The 17,603-nt window shown below is 36.3% G+C and overlaps 1 protein-coding gene across 5 annotated transcripts in view; it reads right to left on the minus strand.

Annotated features, from left to right (window-relative positions):
• The window catches only part of klar (klarsicht), a 1,308,544-nt gene that overhangs the window by 886,446 nt on the left and 404,495 nt on the right, over window positions 1-17,603 (minus strand). For all 5 annotated transcript variants that reach the window (XM_069829505.1, XM_069829504.1, XM_069829503.1 and 2 more), the window contains exons 5-7: window positions 16,583-16,712; window positions 7,514-7,684; window positions 3,946-4,144 (exon numbers count right to left, since the gene is read on the minus strand). In XM_069829505.1, the coding sequence (XP_069685606.1) occupies window positions 3,946-4,144; window positions 7,514-7,684; window positions 16,583-16,712 (500 nt within the window). The remainder of the gene's footprint in view (window positions 1-3,945; window positions 4,145-7,513; window positions 7,685-16,582; window positions 16,713-17,603) is intronic.

The raw sequence follows: 17,603 nt of genomic DNA on the forward strand, positions 1-17,603 counted from the left end.
CAGCTACAGACGATTTTCGTGGTAAATCGGGAATTAACTGTGGATTATGATGCAGAGAGTTCCATTTTTTCCCTTGAGATTGTGTTATCAAATTTTGTTTGTTGAAGTCTAAGTATGTAGATTTAATAAATCTCTTCACAGAGTAATACGTAGATTTAGTAACAGGTCTGTAAGTAGCAGTGCTGCCCTTCTTTTCTAAAGCATCCACATTCTCGTTTCCAGGATTCCACAATGGGATGGTATCCATTGGAATACAACTCTTTTATTGAATGATATTAATTGAGAGAGCATTTTAGTTATTTCTGCTGTTTGAGATGAAGGTGTGTGTTTAGAGGCTATTGACAGAATAGCTGCTTTGGAGTCTGACAATATAACTGCATTCTTAAATTTATTGATGTGGCATAGAAGATTCCTGAGACTTTCACTTATTGCAATGATTTCTCCATCAAAACTTGTTGTTCCATACCCAAGAGATTTATAAAGTGAGAAGAGACAGCACGTAACACCTGCACCGGCACCTTGTTCTCTGGAGATCAAGGATCTGTCGGTGTATAAATGAAGCCAGTTTTGTGGAGGGTACCTAATATTAATTGTCTCTAAAGACAACTGTTTCATTATTTCAGTGTTTACTTCTGATTTTAGTATTTCTTCTGTTAAATTTAGATTATATTCTATATGTAATAGAGTTAAATGGTTTAATTTGTAAGTTTTCTTTTAAATTCGGGATATCGATTTTCTGTTTTAATTCTTGAACAATGGATATGAAACTTTTTTGAGTTTTCAATCTACAGAGAGGACTGTATGAATGCTAATTGTTTCCTGGTAATCTGATAAGTTTTTCATATTGAATCAGTGCTTTTTCTTCTATTGTCATTTTGATGCTGTTAATATTAGTGAGGAATGTCATAGAATCTATTGGAGTTGTTTTGATTCCACCAGTAATGAGCCTGAGAGCTTGGTTTTGAACATATTCTATTTCGTTTATGAAAGGTGAAGAGATTAAAATTTCTCCGCAGCATGTCAGCACTGGCTGTATAAACATATAGCTAACTGTAAATTAGGCAACCATTCTATAGCCCAGTGTTGAATTAATTGTTCTAACAACAGCCATTTCATGTCAGAAACGAAACTAAGCTTTCTTACTAAAATTTGTTTATGTAAAGGTTATTAATTTTTTGGCCCTACAGAATTCTCTGTGTTACGGTTTCTCTGTCATTAACAAAATGAAATTTGTTTATGCAGTTATAGGGACGAATCTTTGCACTTGAAGTCCATTAAGCTTCAAAGGTTAGGGGATGAAAGAGACAAGGAATTGACAGATAGTATCCTCAACAAAACATTCTGACTGGCTGTTGTTCATTTTGTTGTATAGCTCTGTTAAGTGTTGTGGTGAGTGAAAATTAACTCATGACAAGTGCTAAAAATTTTAGGTGCTGCACTATCTACCAAAAAGTAATTGAGCACCGTTTTTGCCCCTTTAGAACCTCGTGGTGCCACCTCTTGTTGTTATAACAGCAGCCACCCTGTCAGGCATGCTCTCCACTAGTTTGTGTAGGATATCTACTGGAATGCGTCGCCATTCCTCATGCAACATGGCACTGAGTTGGACAATGGAAGTTGGCCCCATCTCCCGAGACCTCAATCGCTGGTCCAATTCGTTCCAAAGGTGCTCAATGGGATTGAGATCAGGACTCTGTGCAGACTAGTCCAACGGGTGAACATTATTGTCTGCATACCACTGCATAGTAGCCGCCAAAACATGGAGCCAACTTCTTTTACCCCCATTACAGAAAACACTACATTTCCACATATTATCCCTATTCTTGAAGGTTATTTTACGACGCTTTATCAACAGCTTAGGTTATTTAGCGTGTGAATGAGATGAAGGTGATAATGCCGGTGAAATGATTCCAGGGTCCAACACCGAAAGTTACCCAGCATTTGCTCATATTGGATTGAGGGAAAACCCCGGAAAAAACCTCAACCAGGTAACTTGCCCCGACCGGGAATCGAACCCGGGCCACCTGGTTTCGCGGCTAGACGTGCTAAGCGTTACTCCACAAGTGTGGACCCTATTCTTGAATGACTGAAGTTTCTTAGTTTTTAGATTCACTCTTTCAAGGCAAGAAGTAATAAAATGATATTATTCTAATTTCGAACCCATGTCCCAAAAGCATTTGAAAGTAGAGAGTTGATCGTCCTTTGAAATTTCATGTGTACACATTTTCATACATCATCTTCTTACCCATGTAAATGACTTCTCTTCCATTTCCATGCCTGTACAAGTTGTGTATGACTTGCCACTGTTTCTATTTATTTTTTTTTTCTTCAGTTTTCCATTTAGTTTTGTTCACAAGCTTCCTTTTTTTCCAAATTTTCGGTCATGATTCACTGCTGCAACTTACAACCTGAAGTAGGCCTAAACATAGAATATTAGCCTACTACAGTACGGCTTGCAACAGCATGTGGCTGCCGCTGTAGTAGCTGTGTTCACTCGTTCAACGTAAACATGTAACATTGTGTCCTGTGTTACGTATTGAAGCTAGACTTACGAAAATTTATTACAGTGTACTATACGCATTCAAAACATTCCAAATACACAATGGGGTTCGTCAAGGAGATGCATTAGCATGCCTCCTATTCAATATTGCATTGGAAAGTGTCGTCAGGAAGTCTGAAGTGCAAACACGGAGCAAAATTTTTTATCAATCCACACAAATATTGGCATTTCCAGATGACATTGTCATTATTGGCAGATCCATGAAATATGTAAAGGAAGTGTTCCTTTCCTTGGAATAGTCTGGAAAAGAAATAGGCCTCATCATCAACGAGAGGAAAACAAAATATATGTTGGCAGATAATGGAAAGATAGTCGACAAGATAGACAGCCTGCAGATATCAGATTATAATTTTGAGAAAGTTGACAACTTTACATATTTAGGATCAGTGGTCACTAGTGATAATAACATGTCCAAAGAAATCTCTAATCGATTAATGAAAGCAAACAGAGCATATTTCGGCTTGAAATATCACTTTAGTTCTCATGCTCTATCCAGGAAAGTAAAAGTTATTCTTTACAAAACATTAGTGAGACCAGTTTTGACATATGCGGCAGAAACGTGGTCAATCTCCAAAAACAATGAAAAAAGATTGGAGATTTTCGAAAGAAAGATTCTGCGAAGGATCTATGGTCCAACATTTGAGGAAGGTCTCTGGAGGAGGAGATGCAACTATGAACTGATGCAACTAGACTTCTGGGAGAGTCAAATATAATCAATACAGTTAAAACTAGCAGATTGAGGTGGGCAGGACATGCAATACGCATGGACCCAAGTGAACCTTGCAAAAAAATTGTAATAACAAATCCGGGAGGTCAGAGAAGACGAGGTCGACCGCACTTGCGGTGGATTGGTGGAGTGGAACAGGATGCCAGAAAGTTGGGGTGCAAGAACTGGAAGGCAGCTACACAAGATAGAGACGGATGGCGACAATTACTAAGGGAGGCCCACGCCCACCAAGGGCTGTAGCGCCAATGATGATGATGATGATGACTATACGCATTCAACTATCTAATCCCTTGATCACTGGAAAACTGGCATACAAGGGTATATGTCATTATTCGGATGAAGTCCTCAATATTATAATTTTTAGTATATAACACACGTTATTACTGGTTATTTTAACCTTTTCTTCCCATTTTATGCAAACTCCCCCTTTAAATAAAACTCCTATTTAAGAAAAAAAAAGCGTAATCCCTCAGGAATTCGTTTAAAAGGGGTTCTACTGTATAAAACTTTACTCTAAGCTAAAATCTGATGAAAGAGACTGAAAATATTTCATTCATATTGATGTGCCATATCCATTTAGTATCTAATAAACTAAAATTAAACTTTCCACAAGTCTTTTCATTCAACACGTACTGTTAACTGTATTAGTGACACCCACCTGTGCACATGTCAAGCTGATCAGGGTTGCTCTTGCATGGAGTTATGACTTGCTCCAACATCTCCCATTTGGAGTTGAGGTGAGCCATCCTCCACATCACTTCATCCCGCACGTCTGGGTATCGGCGTAGCAATTTGTTTGCCTGGTCATTGAACAGTTTACGCCGATATGCCTTGCGTTGCATTTCTTCCATGTGACTCTGTAACAAATTCATGAATACATTCTTATTATCCACTTATTACACAAACTTGTTATTATAATTTCTGAGAATGTGAGTTCAGTTCGAGTGAAGTTGTTTACAAAGTTTTATTTCTTGGCAAAGTCACAGATTTCCTCGTGAGATTAGTAGAACAATGTCAGCGTAAATTGTAATACAGTATCCTTAAAAACGTCTGCTTTGATTCAGCAATTTTTTATGTCTTCCAGTCAGGAATGAAGAGTAATTCTTCATTTAGTACTCTTTTTAAACTATAAAGACGGTTCCAGGATGGTGAAAGTGATAACATATTACTAACTGAAAAAGATGACTGAATAAACCAACTTGCAGAGAGAAAATCTCTTCCACGCCATTTTGTTTACATCTGTCACGTCTTTGAGGTATACAAGCTACATATGAACATTTTAAAAAGTCTTCCTTTCTATATTCAGTGATATACTTACAAATACCTAAATAGGCATTACATTCCAGAATCCAATAAACGTACAAGGACATGGGTCTTGCAAAACTTTGCCCTTTTACTTTCAATTTAGAATTAATTTGGGTGTCTTTCAGAATTCATTCTTGTTACACTGTAGTTTCAGTTTTGACGATTTTGATTTACAGACGTTATTTCTCAGGTGAACAGAGATAATGTCCAATTCACAAAGGTTCAACATACGAAAATAACCATATGCTTTTAATGTCCAGTGTACGAAAAGGTCCATTGCATAATGATCAACGTAAAAATGTCCATATAGTAATTAAGACCAATGGCCAAAATGTCCTATTAACTAAAATGTCAATGTTATTATAATATCCAATGTAGATATAATATAACAACACAATTACTCATACGACAACCTCTACAATACAACTTTATTTGGTAGTATAATAGTCATAACAGAAACATTATAAATAATACATTTTTATGGACTTCGGATATGCAAGGTAACATAATTTAGTCTCTGTCAACATTTTCAGGTTCATCCGGATTACAGAATAATTTGGGATATGAAATTGCTCTTAAATAGCGGTAAGTCATTTTCATCTCTATATTGCTGGTTATTGTTTACTAGAACCTTTTATTTGTGGGCTATTTTACATTAGTGTGACCTGCAAGTAATTGTTTCTGTTTGGCTTTGTTGCTGTTTCAGATGCTCAATAAACCGCAATATATTTACGTAAATTATCGCAAACTGGACTTTCAAACATATTAGACATTTTTTGTATATCAGATCTATTGCGTATTGGACCTTTTCGTATATGGACTATTACATTTTGAACCTTTTTGCTTCTTGGACGTTTACTGCTCGGACTAAATTCCTTGGACAATTTTTCTTGGACATTTTTGACTGGACCTTTCATGTCTGTGCACATTCTGAATTGGGCTAAATTACAATTTAATGGAAAATGCCTCTTCTCATGGATTCTAGTTCAGTTTAAACACACTGCTAACCAGCTATCCTGTTGTTTGATCTGGTGTTGTCATGGTTACCAGGGAGGAGAGTCAATGTAGTTGTTTCTGCTGTCCAAGTATGGAAGGAAATCACCATCAAGACTAACAATTCGTGAATGGCACAGAATATTTATGGAAACTGGTACAGCTCGACCAAGTTAAGTCTGCGAGCCAAGAGGGGAAGTTGGAGGCAGTTCTGTAGTGAAAGCAGGCGGTGACGAGAGGAGACCAGTACAGTCTCATATGACAGCAAAGTTTTCCTACTGTGCTTCAGTTCATAGAGCGGTAACAATTTAAGACGCTTTGAAATAGACTGTACTTCTACTTCTGCTTGACAGTGAGGTTTGGCGTTCTGATTGGCCAGCGCGGGCGTAGGAGAGAAAGTTGCATGAGGGGGGAGGCTGGGAGACAGCGTAACTGTTGCCTTTATCTGAGGACAAGGACAAAAAATGCGTGCGCTCCGTAGTGTATTTTAAACAATGTGCACGCGTCGAAATCTGAGCATCATGTGACCTATGTGGCAACTGTGTTTTGCCTCTACATTCCATCCCGATATCCCCACTCGCAGGCTTGATTTGGACAAGCTGTAGTGTTCTGCATCAAAAGGACGCTAGCTGACAAAACATAAGTGAAGAGGATAAAGAGGATGTTGAACGTGTTCGTGAAGCTTTTATTTGTAGTCGTATAAAATCTGCTCATAATGCAGCCAGGCAGTTGAATATTCTACACTGTACACAAAATGCTGCGCAAGCATTTGCAACTGGATGCTTACAAAATGTAGCTACCAAAGGCCATTAAGCCACAAGCTAAACATCACGATCAACCAAAGTAACCATCTACATTTATTTTAATGGGTTTAAGTTAAGGATATTGTGTACCATATATGATTTACTGAATACAAGTTCTCAACATTGAAGTCCCATGACAAAGTATTACTGCAACCATTGCAACATGGCAGGACAACGATTTTTGCCTTGATATCCCAAGGGCAACGAGGGGGGCGTACACAGAGGTGCATTGTGATGGTAAACAAAACTTTGAGAGATTTTGTTTTAAGTGTAAAAATAGTACATTATGCAACGAGCCTATAATGGTAGTAATTAATACGCGAGTATGTTCGTTTATGAAACCAGCGCAAGCGAGTTTCATAATTTTCATATGAGCATCTTAATTACCATTATAAGCAAGTTTCACACGACTTTTTATGCTCGACTATATTTCTAACTTGAAATTATTCGGAAGTATTCATGTTATGGTTATGTAAGTGAGGAGCAGAACTGACCTGAATTGTGAGATGTGCGCAGACGCGAAAGTATTGATTTTTTCCTAAACACGAATGTCATTGACCTTGATATAATCTAGAGAATAACATGAACATTAGGCTTGATATAACGTGGAAATTGATTTAGAATTGAAAAACGAGATGACAAATTGAATTTATTTCAATATTATTTATAATTAACGCTAATTATTATAGTAACAGAACATAACCTTCTGCGACAGTATTGGACTTCCAGCCTCCGTGACTTTTCGCTAATTGTCTTTCGATTGCATATCCGAGAATAATCGATACTTGCGGTTTTATAATGGTACAAAGGTGATTTCTCATTGGTTGAACAACTGTATTATAATGAATAGGTGTACTTTAATGAGGTGCATTAAAGGGCTACTACCAGGTGTATAATTACTACATTTCGGCATGGTCGAGCATAAAAATATATATACATATGTCACTCAATTATGGTAGGCTATTTTGTTATTTAGAATTGAAGTTGTAAAGATAATTTTAATTTTGGAGCTCACTTTAAATCTAATAAGATTGTTATTTATAAGTTACATTAATAAGATACAGCATTTCAAGTGTACAAATTATTTCAAAGTTTTATCAACAAAGAGATATAATAGGTACTTACAACCCTTAGATTTCTATCAGTGACATTCTCCTCCTTTCCATATACAGCCTCTTGAATGCTATTGAGCCAAGAATAGAGTTCAGAGAACTGGTTGAGAAATTCATTGAAGCTCCAGGTGTAGGAATTTGTTGACACATCTCCTTCATCCCACGAAAGTTCACCACTTGCCTCCTGGAACATTACCAGTACCTCTTTGTTAAAAATACCGTAAATTCCTAGACTAATAGCATAATTTATTACGTCGAGAGAAATGACTACCTTATACAGAAATGCAATGAAACTACTATATACCAAATGAGGCATGCTCCAAATTATTATAAAAAACTGGAACAGCTCCAGAATTTCCAAGTAATATGCATGAATTGTTATTGCATGTTCCAAAGCTCGTAATGTAGTCAGTTACAAAAAATAACGGAATTGAATTAACAGCATAAATGTTACCTCTACAAAGAAAGAAACCTAAACCAATCCAATTATGATATCGTGATAATCTGGAGTCTAGTCTACAAGGGTGACACTTCGATAATTCACTTATGTTTTATAAACTTCGAGAAATTAACCAAATATAAATCATTACTGTATATGATGTCAATTCGACAATCTACTAGTAAGCCAATGGTTTCACTCAAATCTCATAGATAGGAAAGAGAAAGTCGAAATCAATTCAGCTATGAAATCTACCTCGACATGGGGAACTATTAAACCAAATTTCTTCGCTTAAAAATCGATTATGTGTTAAATTGGAAAAATCATATTAAAGAAATTACCCCCAAATTAAATTCAGCATGTTTTGCTGTTAGATTAATATCTTAAAAACAATATACTTTCCATACTTCCACTCGGTAATGAGTTTTTGAATAATATTCTGTGGAAATTCAATAGATAGTAACAGTATATTCCTACTACAAAAAAGAGTAATTAGAATAATAGTAGATGTCAAATCTAGAGAACCGTGTAGGACTATTTTCAAGAAACTACAAATAATGCCCATGACTTGTCAGCAAATTTTTACATTAATAATCTTCCTCATATGTAATCGTGAAAACTCTAACTAATTCAACAGTTCATAGCATAAATACACGTGCAAAAAAAAAAGACTTTCATACTCCATCGGCAAGTCTGTCGTGCTATCATAAAGGAGTGCGTTATATGACAGTAAAAACTTTTAACAGTCTCCCTATCAATATAAGATTATTTAGGGCCAAATTAAAGAAGTACCTAATTTCTCACGCCTTCTATTCTGCAGGTGAATTCATGACATTCAACAACGCTTCATGAAATTGATACTAAAACTTTGTGTTGTACTAGTAGACTATACTGTAAACCTCTTCTGTATATATATATATATATATATATATATATATATATTTTTTTTAGTAGGTTATTTTACGACGCTTTATCAACAGCTTTGGTTATTTAGCGTCTGAATGAGATGAAGGTGATAATGCCGGTGAAATGAGTCCGGGGTCCAGCACCGAAAGTTACCCAGCATTTGCTCATCTTGGGTTGAGGGAAAACCCTGGAAAAAACCTCAACCAGGTAACTTGCCCCGACCGGGAATCGAACCCGGGCCACCTGGTTTCGCGGCCAGACGAGCTGACCGTTACTCCACAGGGGTGGTGTGTGTATATATATATATATATATATATATATATATATATTTCAACTAGACTGTGACTATAAATTAAGGCTTTATAGTAATATTAATTTTTTTACTTGTTCCATATTCTGTGAAGCAATGTATGAATACCATGGAATGTTAATAAATACAACACAATACAATCGCGAAGTTCGTAGAATCTTCATTGCACAGGCTTATAGATGCGTGTAACTGCTATTAGAAACTCATCATTTAATGTGACACACAGTCTAACCTAAAAAGTATCTATCTAAATTCAATGTTATATTTAAACTGTAATCTTAAGAAATAAAACTTCATAATGTATTTTTTAGGCAATGTTGAGTTCTTTCACTTCCATATTTACTTGTATTTTAATAATAATTAACAGTTAAGTAATGTTACAGAATCTTTGTTATATGTTGTACATGACAACACACTGCTCCTGAATTTTCTTTAGGTACTATACACGATAAAATAAACATATCTCTGAGTAAAACACATTCTGCATCTAAAACACTGCAGTACATATCACAGCGATCTTATCACATCCTTCTTGATATGTCAGTCAATCATTAAGGATTTTACATTCATAGCTCGAAGCTAATCTATATATTTCTTAGAACTATTACATTATTGACAAAGAAAATACAATGTGTGCAATCCAAAATCTGATGGAAATTCATTCTTTAATAATATTTTACCTATATATTAGATTTTCTTGATAATTCGTGTTGTCCAAATCAGTAACTTCATACATTTACAACACAGCACACAAGATTTCACTTATGAAGTCGTATGTCGAGCATTATCTCATGCTGAATTCTACTTAATTTCACATGACTACGTGTTTAAGTTGTCTTTTCTTTCCTTCATAGACTTCTAAAGGAATGTCATTGGCATTGTGCTTACAGGTAGATAAATAAGAGAAAGCCTCACATATGCTACTTATATTTTATCACAATAGTTCTCAATTTTTCTTGGCCTTCATTTCACTATTTATGTGACGTGAAGCATGGACTGTGCAGTCAGTTCTACGACAATCACCAGTAAAACTCAATTGCACACACTGCATTATGTTCAGTTACTAGTCTACATTTCACTGATTTTATCATATTTTACTCATAATAAATTACTTCAAACTGACATTATCACACCACAACATAGACGTCTGAGTGATTTGTTACAACATATATTATATTTACAGTTTTGATATCAACTTCCGAAATAGATAAATACAAGGTCTGCCTGGAATGTATCCCAGTAGACCTATTTAATATGAAAAAATAAAGGTATTCTATGTTCTATGAAATATTTAGGTATCTTCATCGATCAAAACTTAAAATGGAATTTTCATATTAACTACTTATGTCTTAAATTACGTAAAACTCTATACAAATTTGTTCAACTGCATCGCTTTATGCCAGTAAAACTATTTACAACAACATTTTTAACCCTAGTTCAGTCTATAATACAGTATGGAATTATAGGATGGGTGGATTATCACAGAGTACCATTCGTCTATTAATATTACTACTTAAAAGAATTATTAAAATATGTTTAAGAAGAAAACTTGATCATCCAACTCATCTCATATATAAAGAATTTAATGTTTTAAATATCAAGCAAATTTATATATATACTATTTTGAATCACTACCATAAATATCAAGCTAAATTTATATCATCCGATTGTGGCCACAACACAAGAAGATACAATATTTCGCTCCCCCTCATTGAACCAAAATGCAGGTCTAAGGCACAGTTCTAATTACGGTCCAAGATTGTATAATGATTTTATAAAGAGGAATCCTAAACTAAAATTATTAAACAATACATTATTAAAAAAAAACAAGTGCTTGAACTGTTTTTAAAATTATAATCATGTAAATTCTTATTCTTTATTTATTTTTTTTTCCGTCACCTTAACAATGTTGTATTCTTAACTTAGTATGTTTATGTATACTGTAGGCTATGGTACAGTTGGTTTGTTTGTTTGTTTTTGTTTTTATTCTTATTCTTTTTAAACTTTATGTGTAATTACATTTAACAGTTTAATCACAGTTGTGATGATGATGATGATTATTATTATTATTATTATTAGGCTATTATTATTATTATTATTATTATTATTATTATTATTATTATTATTATTAGCCTATTATTTCATTTTTTTTTTTTTTCTTTTATCCAGTTTTCATTCTTGGTCACACCCGACCTCAAGCATCTTGCTTTTTCGGGTGTGACCCAGTTACCTTGTATTTATACAATAAATTGTAATATGTAGGCTATTTTACTATAAGATTGGTAATCAATTTCGAAGTTTGAAGAATGTTCATTTACGAGTATTACAATAATATTGTAAAATATTTGTTATTGTATTTAATTTTTGCTTGCAATAAAAAATCTTGTAAATCTTAATCTTTTTTGGCCAAAACCCAAAGTCAATTTACGCGACCATGGGCCTATTTTAAAGTTAAACAATGCTAATGTAATAATACCACAGTCTAATATATACAGTCACGAAGCTTGCGTTGTGAGGGTGCTAGGAACAAAAGACTGTGCAGGTACTATTTCGCATTGTCTGTAATGAGGCGATATTAGCGACCCTAGTGGTCAGCAACTATATATGGATGCATATTTACTACGTATTGAGCTTCGTGACTGTATATACTAGACTGTGATATTACAGTATAAATGAAGCCTGATTCCCACAGTGCATGTTTCTGTGATGGATTGCATGCTGGAAGCGCTGATGGCAGTTCTGCATGCTTGCTTGCTAGAAATCCTGCCCACTGCTGGCTGCTTTGTTAACTACACGCTGCATCTCCAAATTAGGTTACCTGCTATTTTTTATGTGCATGCCAGAACTGTGTTACCACCAAGTTCATTGTTTTCGAAATGTTTTTTTTTTCTGTATTCTTTGTTTCTATGACTAAAGCAATTATTAAATATGGGACTTCAGCTGTTTTACACTCCTGATTTAATTACTCTATTGCAACATTTAATATTGTCAATGTAGAACTTTGGTTGTTTTCCACTTATGGTTTAATTTCTTCGTCATCATGAGTGTTGGCAACAGATGAAGCAGCAGACGAACAGCAGACGATTTGAATTAAAGAGTCCGCTGCGTATGAATGCTAACCAACACTGAAGCAAACATGGGACCAGCAGCATACCCACTATAGCTCCAAGCTTGCTGCTCAGCAAGGGAACACACACTGTGGGAACCAGACTTAAATGTGTAAGTTAAATGTTGTTATACAGAGAGAGTCAGAACTTTCTCTGCAGTGGCAGACACACTTAAATCCTGGTGTAGGTTGGTATTTCTCCCTTGCCTTAGGGGGTAGCCACGCAAACAATACCGGCGCGCCTCGCCAAGGTTATACACAAACCCTGCAGCCAGCAATTGCATTCATTCCGTAAAATGTTTTTATTTGAAGAATGAGCTTTTTTAGTGGAATAAGTGCTTCGAGACGGTGACAAATACACTAAAAAAGTGAAACAGAAATTTAGAGAACGTTTCCCATGCTCTTATTTACCTCATCGAGATACAGTGCCCGATCTGGCAAATAAATTTCGCCAGATAGGCCCCATTGTGTGGTAAACCCACAGCTTTAACAGAAGAAAAACTGTTATAGTTTTCTAATCGAATGATAAAAAGCCTTAAGAAATCGGTTAGAAAATTGGCACAGCAAACTGACATATCTTATTCCAGTGCGTGTAGAACATTAAAGAATGAACTAGGATTACAGTCGTACAAGGTATCGGTCGTGCATGAACTTTTCTTTCAGGATACGTAAATTCCAGAATACACGGATCTGGTCCTGCGAAAATCATTATGCAATACATGAAACACCATTGTACTCCCAGAAATTTGGGGTATAGTGTGCCATATCACGAGCATGCATTAGGCCTATAGGACAAGTTTTTTAAAGACAAAGTAAACTCTGAAGTTTATTGCTCAGACATATTGTTTCCTTTTACTGGACAATTAAATGAAATTTAATTAAATGTCTGTTTCTTTCAACAAGACAGTGTCACAGCTCATACACATAACAGATCTCTGCAATTGTGAGAAGAGGTTTTCGAAGGAATAATAATTTCACAAGAATTGTGGCCGCTGAGATCCCCCAACTAACGCCTCCTGATTATTTCTTTTGGGGAGCAGCTATACCTAAAGTGTACCAGTCCAATCCTATCACGATCAATGAATTAAAATATGTAATAACAAACTTTTTCAATTCAGTGACGAAGGAAACTTTGAACAAGGTTTTTGAAAATAAGGTGAAACGGGTAGGCCTATGTCTCCAAGAAAATGGACGACATTTTCAACATCTTCTGTAGAGTAGGTAAGTGTTTTAGAATTTCAATATTATTGCCATATTTAGTATTTGTCGCTTCCTAGAGCGCTCTCGTTTATTCCACTAGCGTAGCCAGTGGTACCACTCCATTCTGCGGATCTAGCGTGCTCTCGCTTATTCCACTAGTGCGGAGAAAGTTCTGACTCACTCTGTATAAACAGACGTTATCGTGTTTTCATTATTGTTCGTAAAATCGTAATTCTGTAAAGGTTTATATAGTCCCGACGCTGTTATTTCCGGCGTGACTCCGCCTCTTTGCTTACGTCTTGGAAAGTGAAGGCTCTATAAAGTCTAGGTAGGTAGTATCGTTCGCCATTTTTGTTCTTACGTTGCCTAGGTACCATACGAGGAATCTATTTGCCACACCGTTAAACATTATCATGTCGTTGCTCCTATGATAATAAATTAAACGCAATGTAATTCAGCAAATAATTGAGCAGCAAGTAACATCTTCGTGTGCTTTCTGCGAACGCCAACGAAAGAGCTAAAATGGCGGGCGATTATATTAAGTATTTATCGAGCCTTAAGAAATGAATCAGCGAATCACAAGACGCACATGTTTAAATGTAGCCGACCTGCAACACGATTGGCTGCCGGAAATTAGAGTGATGGGAATATAACTTTAAATGAGGTACTTAAAGCAAGTTTTTTCCTTTATCTTAACATTTTTATTTTTTTTTTTTTTGGAAAACGAGGCAAGCCATCCTGAAAGCCATGACGACCATTGTCTGGATCGCAACCTATTGGTTAAGAGCCCCTGATCTAGGACAATGGCACCTCAGTCTCATTCAAACTACTCTCCATGGCATCTCACACAAATTATTCCAGCATTCCCTCCAGTTTTCAAAACAGTTTGAAAAGTTATCTTTCGGAACCACCTTCAGCTGCCTTAATGCATTCTCCTTAATCTCACCCACAATCAAAAAATTCTCCCTTACAATAGCAATTTCAGCTTTTAAAAAGTCTCATCTCTGGTTATGACCATTTTGAAAAACTCTGGGCCACTTTTAGTGGTTTCAATCAAGTCCTATGCAACTTTTAGCACAAAATTACTTTAGTTCTTGCAACAGGAGCCATGAAACGAATTTTTTCACCATGTATTTAATGTCAAAATACTCCGTCACAATTTTTGAAATAACAGACTATAGAATCCCCAGGTCTTCTTCTAATTCTTGCACTGTCAACCAGCTATTTTCGTTGATTGTAGCCAGCACAAATTCAACATTTTCAGGTGTTCTGTTTGTTGAAGGCTCCCAAAATGTGGATCATTTTCAATATCTTTGAAGTCTCAAGTACCACAATTTTATGCTGGCTTCACTCACTGAACCATCTCTGCAGACCATTTTAATACCTTAATTCTGGTGGTAGTACTACAAGCCTGGCACTTAAATTGCCAAGAACACGGTGGTAGCACTAGAAAGCCCATGTCCCACATGCATGTTCAAATTTCCGATTTTTTTTTTTTTTTTCGATAAAACAACTGTAACATCGATGTGAATTCTTAACCATTTAATAAGAAGAAATGCGCACAAGTGTCCAAGAGTTGATTTGTTGTTATTCTTTGCTGTATTCGCTAATTGACTTGATTCTGTTCTTGCATTTTATTATGTGATATCTTTCGCAGAGCTGATCACAGAGTTCGCACACACATTCCGGGCTAGGAGAGAGGTAGTGTTGGGTCTTGCAGAGTTTGTGGTGGTAGCCATAGGTCGCCAGACTTGTTGTTGTATGTCGTAGTTCTTGGTTGGGTCCTGCCCAAATTCTGTCGGTCATCGCATTTGTGCTACAGAAATCAAGCCAAATCTCGTCTCTTTTCTGTCTTCTTTCCTCCAGCAGTCTGGTCGAACTCTCGGTAGATGGCAGTTTGTACCGTAGGTCTTCTATTATGAAATTTTCCCTCGCCAACTCGTAGGCTATTCTCGATGGCGCATGTTTTGAGATCCTGAGAGCTGCTTTCAAGAACAGCGCTTTGACATTTTCCATAGTTCTGAGATCTCTTAGGCTTTGACGTTTTCCATAATTCTGAGATCAATGCCGTAGGTTAATATCGGGACAATTTTCGCCTCGAAGAGCCTAATAGCAGTGTCCAGGCTGAGCTGCCTTATATTCTTGATATCAAATATTGCCTTGATTGCTGATGTTGCCCTTTCTTTGACATGGATCCGGAAGGACTTTGTCGTTGTTTGCAGAGTTACTCCCAAATATTTAAACGCGTTGGTGACTTTTAGTGGTTCATTTTTGTAATAGAGCATGTCATTGTCCGTCTTTCTACCTCCCCTCCTGAACGTCATTTGTACTGTTTTGTCTTTGTTGATCTGGAGCATTCTTAACCATTTGACACTCCATTTCATATAATATTCATGGTAAAAAATAGACGACTTTAGTCCACACCTGTGGAGTAACGGTTAGCGAGCCTGGCTGTGAAACCAGGTGGCCCGGGTTCGATTCCCAGTTGGGGCAAGTTACCTGGTTGAGGTTTTTTCCGGGGTTTTCCCTCAACCCAATATGAGCAAATGCTGGGTAACTATCGGTGCTGGACTCCGGACTCATTTCACCAGCATTATTACCATCTCATTCAGACGCTAAATAACCTAAGCTGTTGATATAGCGTCGTAAAATAACCTACTAAAATAAAAAAATAGACGACTTTATGTCAAATGTTGCCACCTCACGAAAATTTTATGTAGCAAAGACACTTAAAAGTGGTGGCACAGAGGATGCTGGATTTTTAAATACCTCCAGACTTGAAGTGTTAATAATTATGATAATTTTACGCGCATGGCTATCAAAATTGGAAGCAAAACTAGATGCAGATTCGTTATCTACTTCCTCGGTCACTGTGAATGTGACAGACACCGCTGACTCAATAACACCTCACTGCCAGCTGAGTAGCCCCATGGAAGTGTGACTTATTAAGGTCCCCTCTGCCAAGTTACATAAAGGCCGCGCAAACAGTTCTCAAGCTATTTCAAGTGGCTGGATATTTTCCAGACACCTTGTATTCCCACAAATATATCACTTATTTTATTGCAATTTTCTACAGGCAGATGTTAGCGAAAAGTGGCCTTATTTGTAATGCTTCACTTACCTTACAGCTCTCAATAAGGTTATTGTCCATAAGGTAGTTGTAGTTCGACTGCAAGGCAGCCCAAAACTCATCCTTGTTATCATCACGGTTACCCCATGACCGACGCCAAGTCTCTTGCTCCGGGTCTTTCCTGTATGACACATAAACAAATACATTATTACAATTCAACATCTATGTTTGCTGTATATTCTTATTATACACCATACATACGCGAATACTACGCGCCATCGAATAATCCGCGCATCCTAATTTTAGGAGAGGAAAAAAAAAGGCTGTAATTTGTGTTTTATTTACAAGAAATTAATTCTACATAATGATTAGGGATCCTGTGTTTGAGGCAAAGCAGTACCAACCTTATTTCAAATAATGCGCACACCCCAGTTTTTCTTCGCTAAATTCTGGAAAAAAATATGCAAGGAGCATTCGCGAATATACGGTATTTTAGAAAGGATCGAAGATCTGATGTCGTTAGCTTAGATTCTTGTGGTACGTGTGTTTACAAGATGGAGGCATCAATAAGCATTGTTGTTGACTAATGCTGAGTTCTTTGCAATAAAGCCATTAACTCTCCAGCTCTCCAATACCTATTTCTCACACACAGGGCATCAATAAATAAGAATTCATATATGCCGATGATAATATAATCAAGGAAAAAAATTCTTGAGGATTAAAAAAAATTATTTTTGATTCTTATTAAATTATATTGCCAGCAGCCTTCCTATATTTACTCATATTGGTTGCATACCGTCATCCCTTTTGAAATCACTTAAGCAATGCCCAGGAACGATTTGGAATTGAAAATCAGAAGGAAGAGAACATTAGCATAAGATGGAGTGAACAGGTGAAGATGGACGTAGACGAAAGAGGTAAAGATTGGAATGAGATGTGGATGAAGAAGAAACAAAACAGGCTTCATTTATACACTGACGGATCCTTGATCTCCAGGGAACAAGGTGTAGGTGCAGGTGTTACGTGCTGTCTCTTCTCACTTTATAGATCTCTTTGGTATGGAACAACAAGT

This window comes from Periplaneta americana, chromosome 6 (assembly GCF_040183065.1).
Source record: "Periplaneta americana isolate PAMFEO1 chromosome 6, P.americana_PAMFEO1_priV1, whole genome shotgun sequence".
Taxonomy (NCBI): Eukaryota; Metazoa; Arthropoda; class Insecta; order Blattodea; family Blattidae; genus Periplaneta; species Periplaneta americana.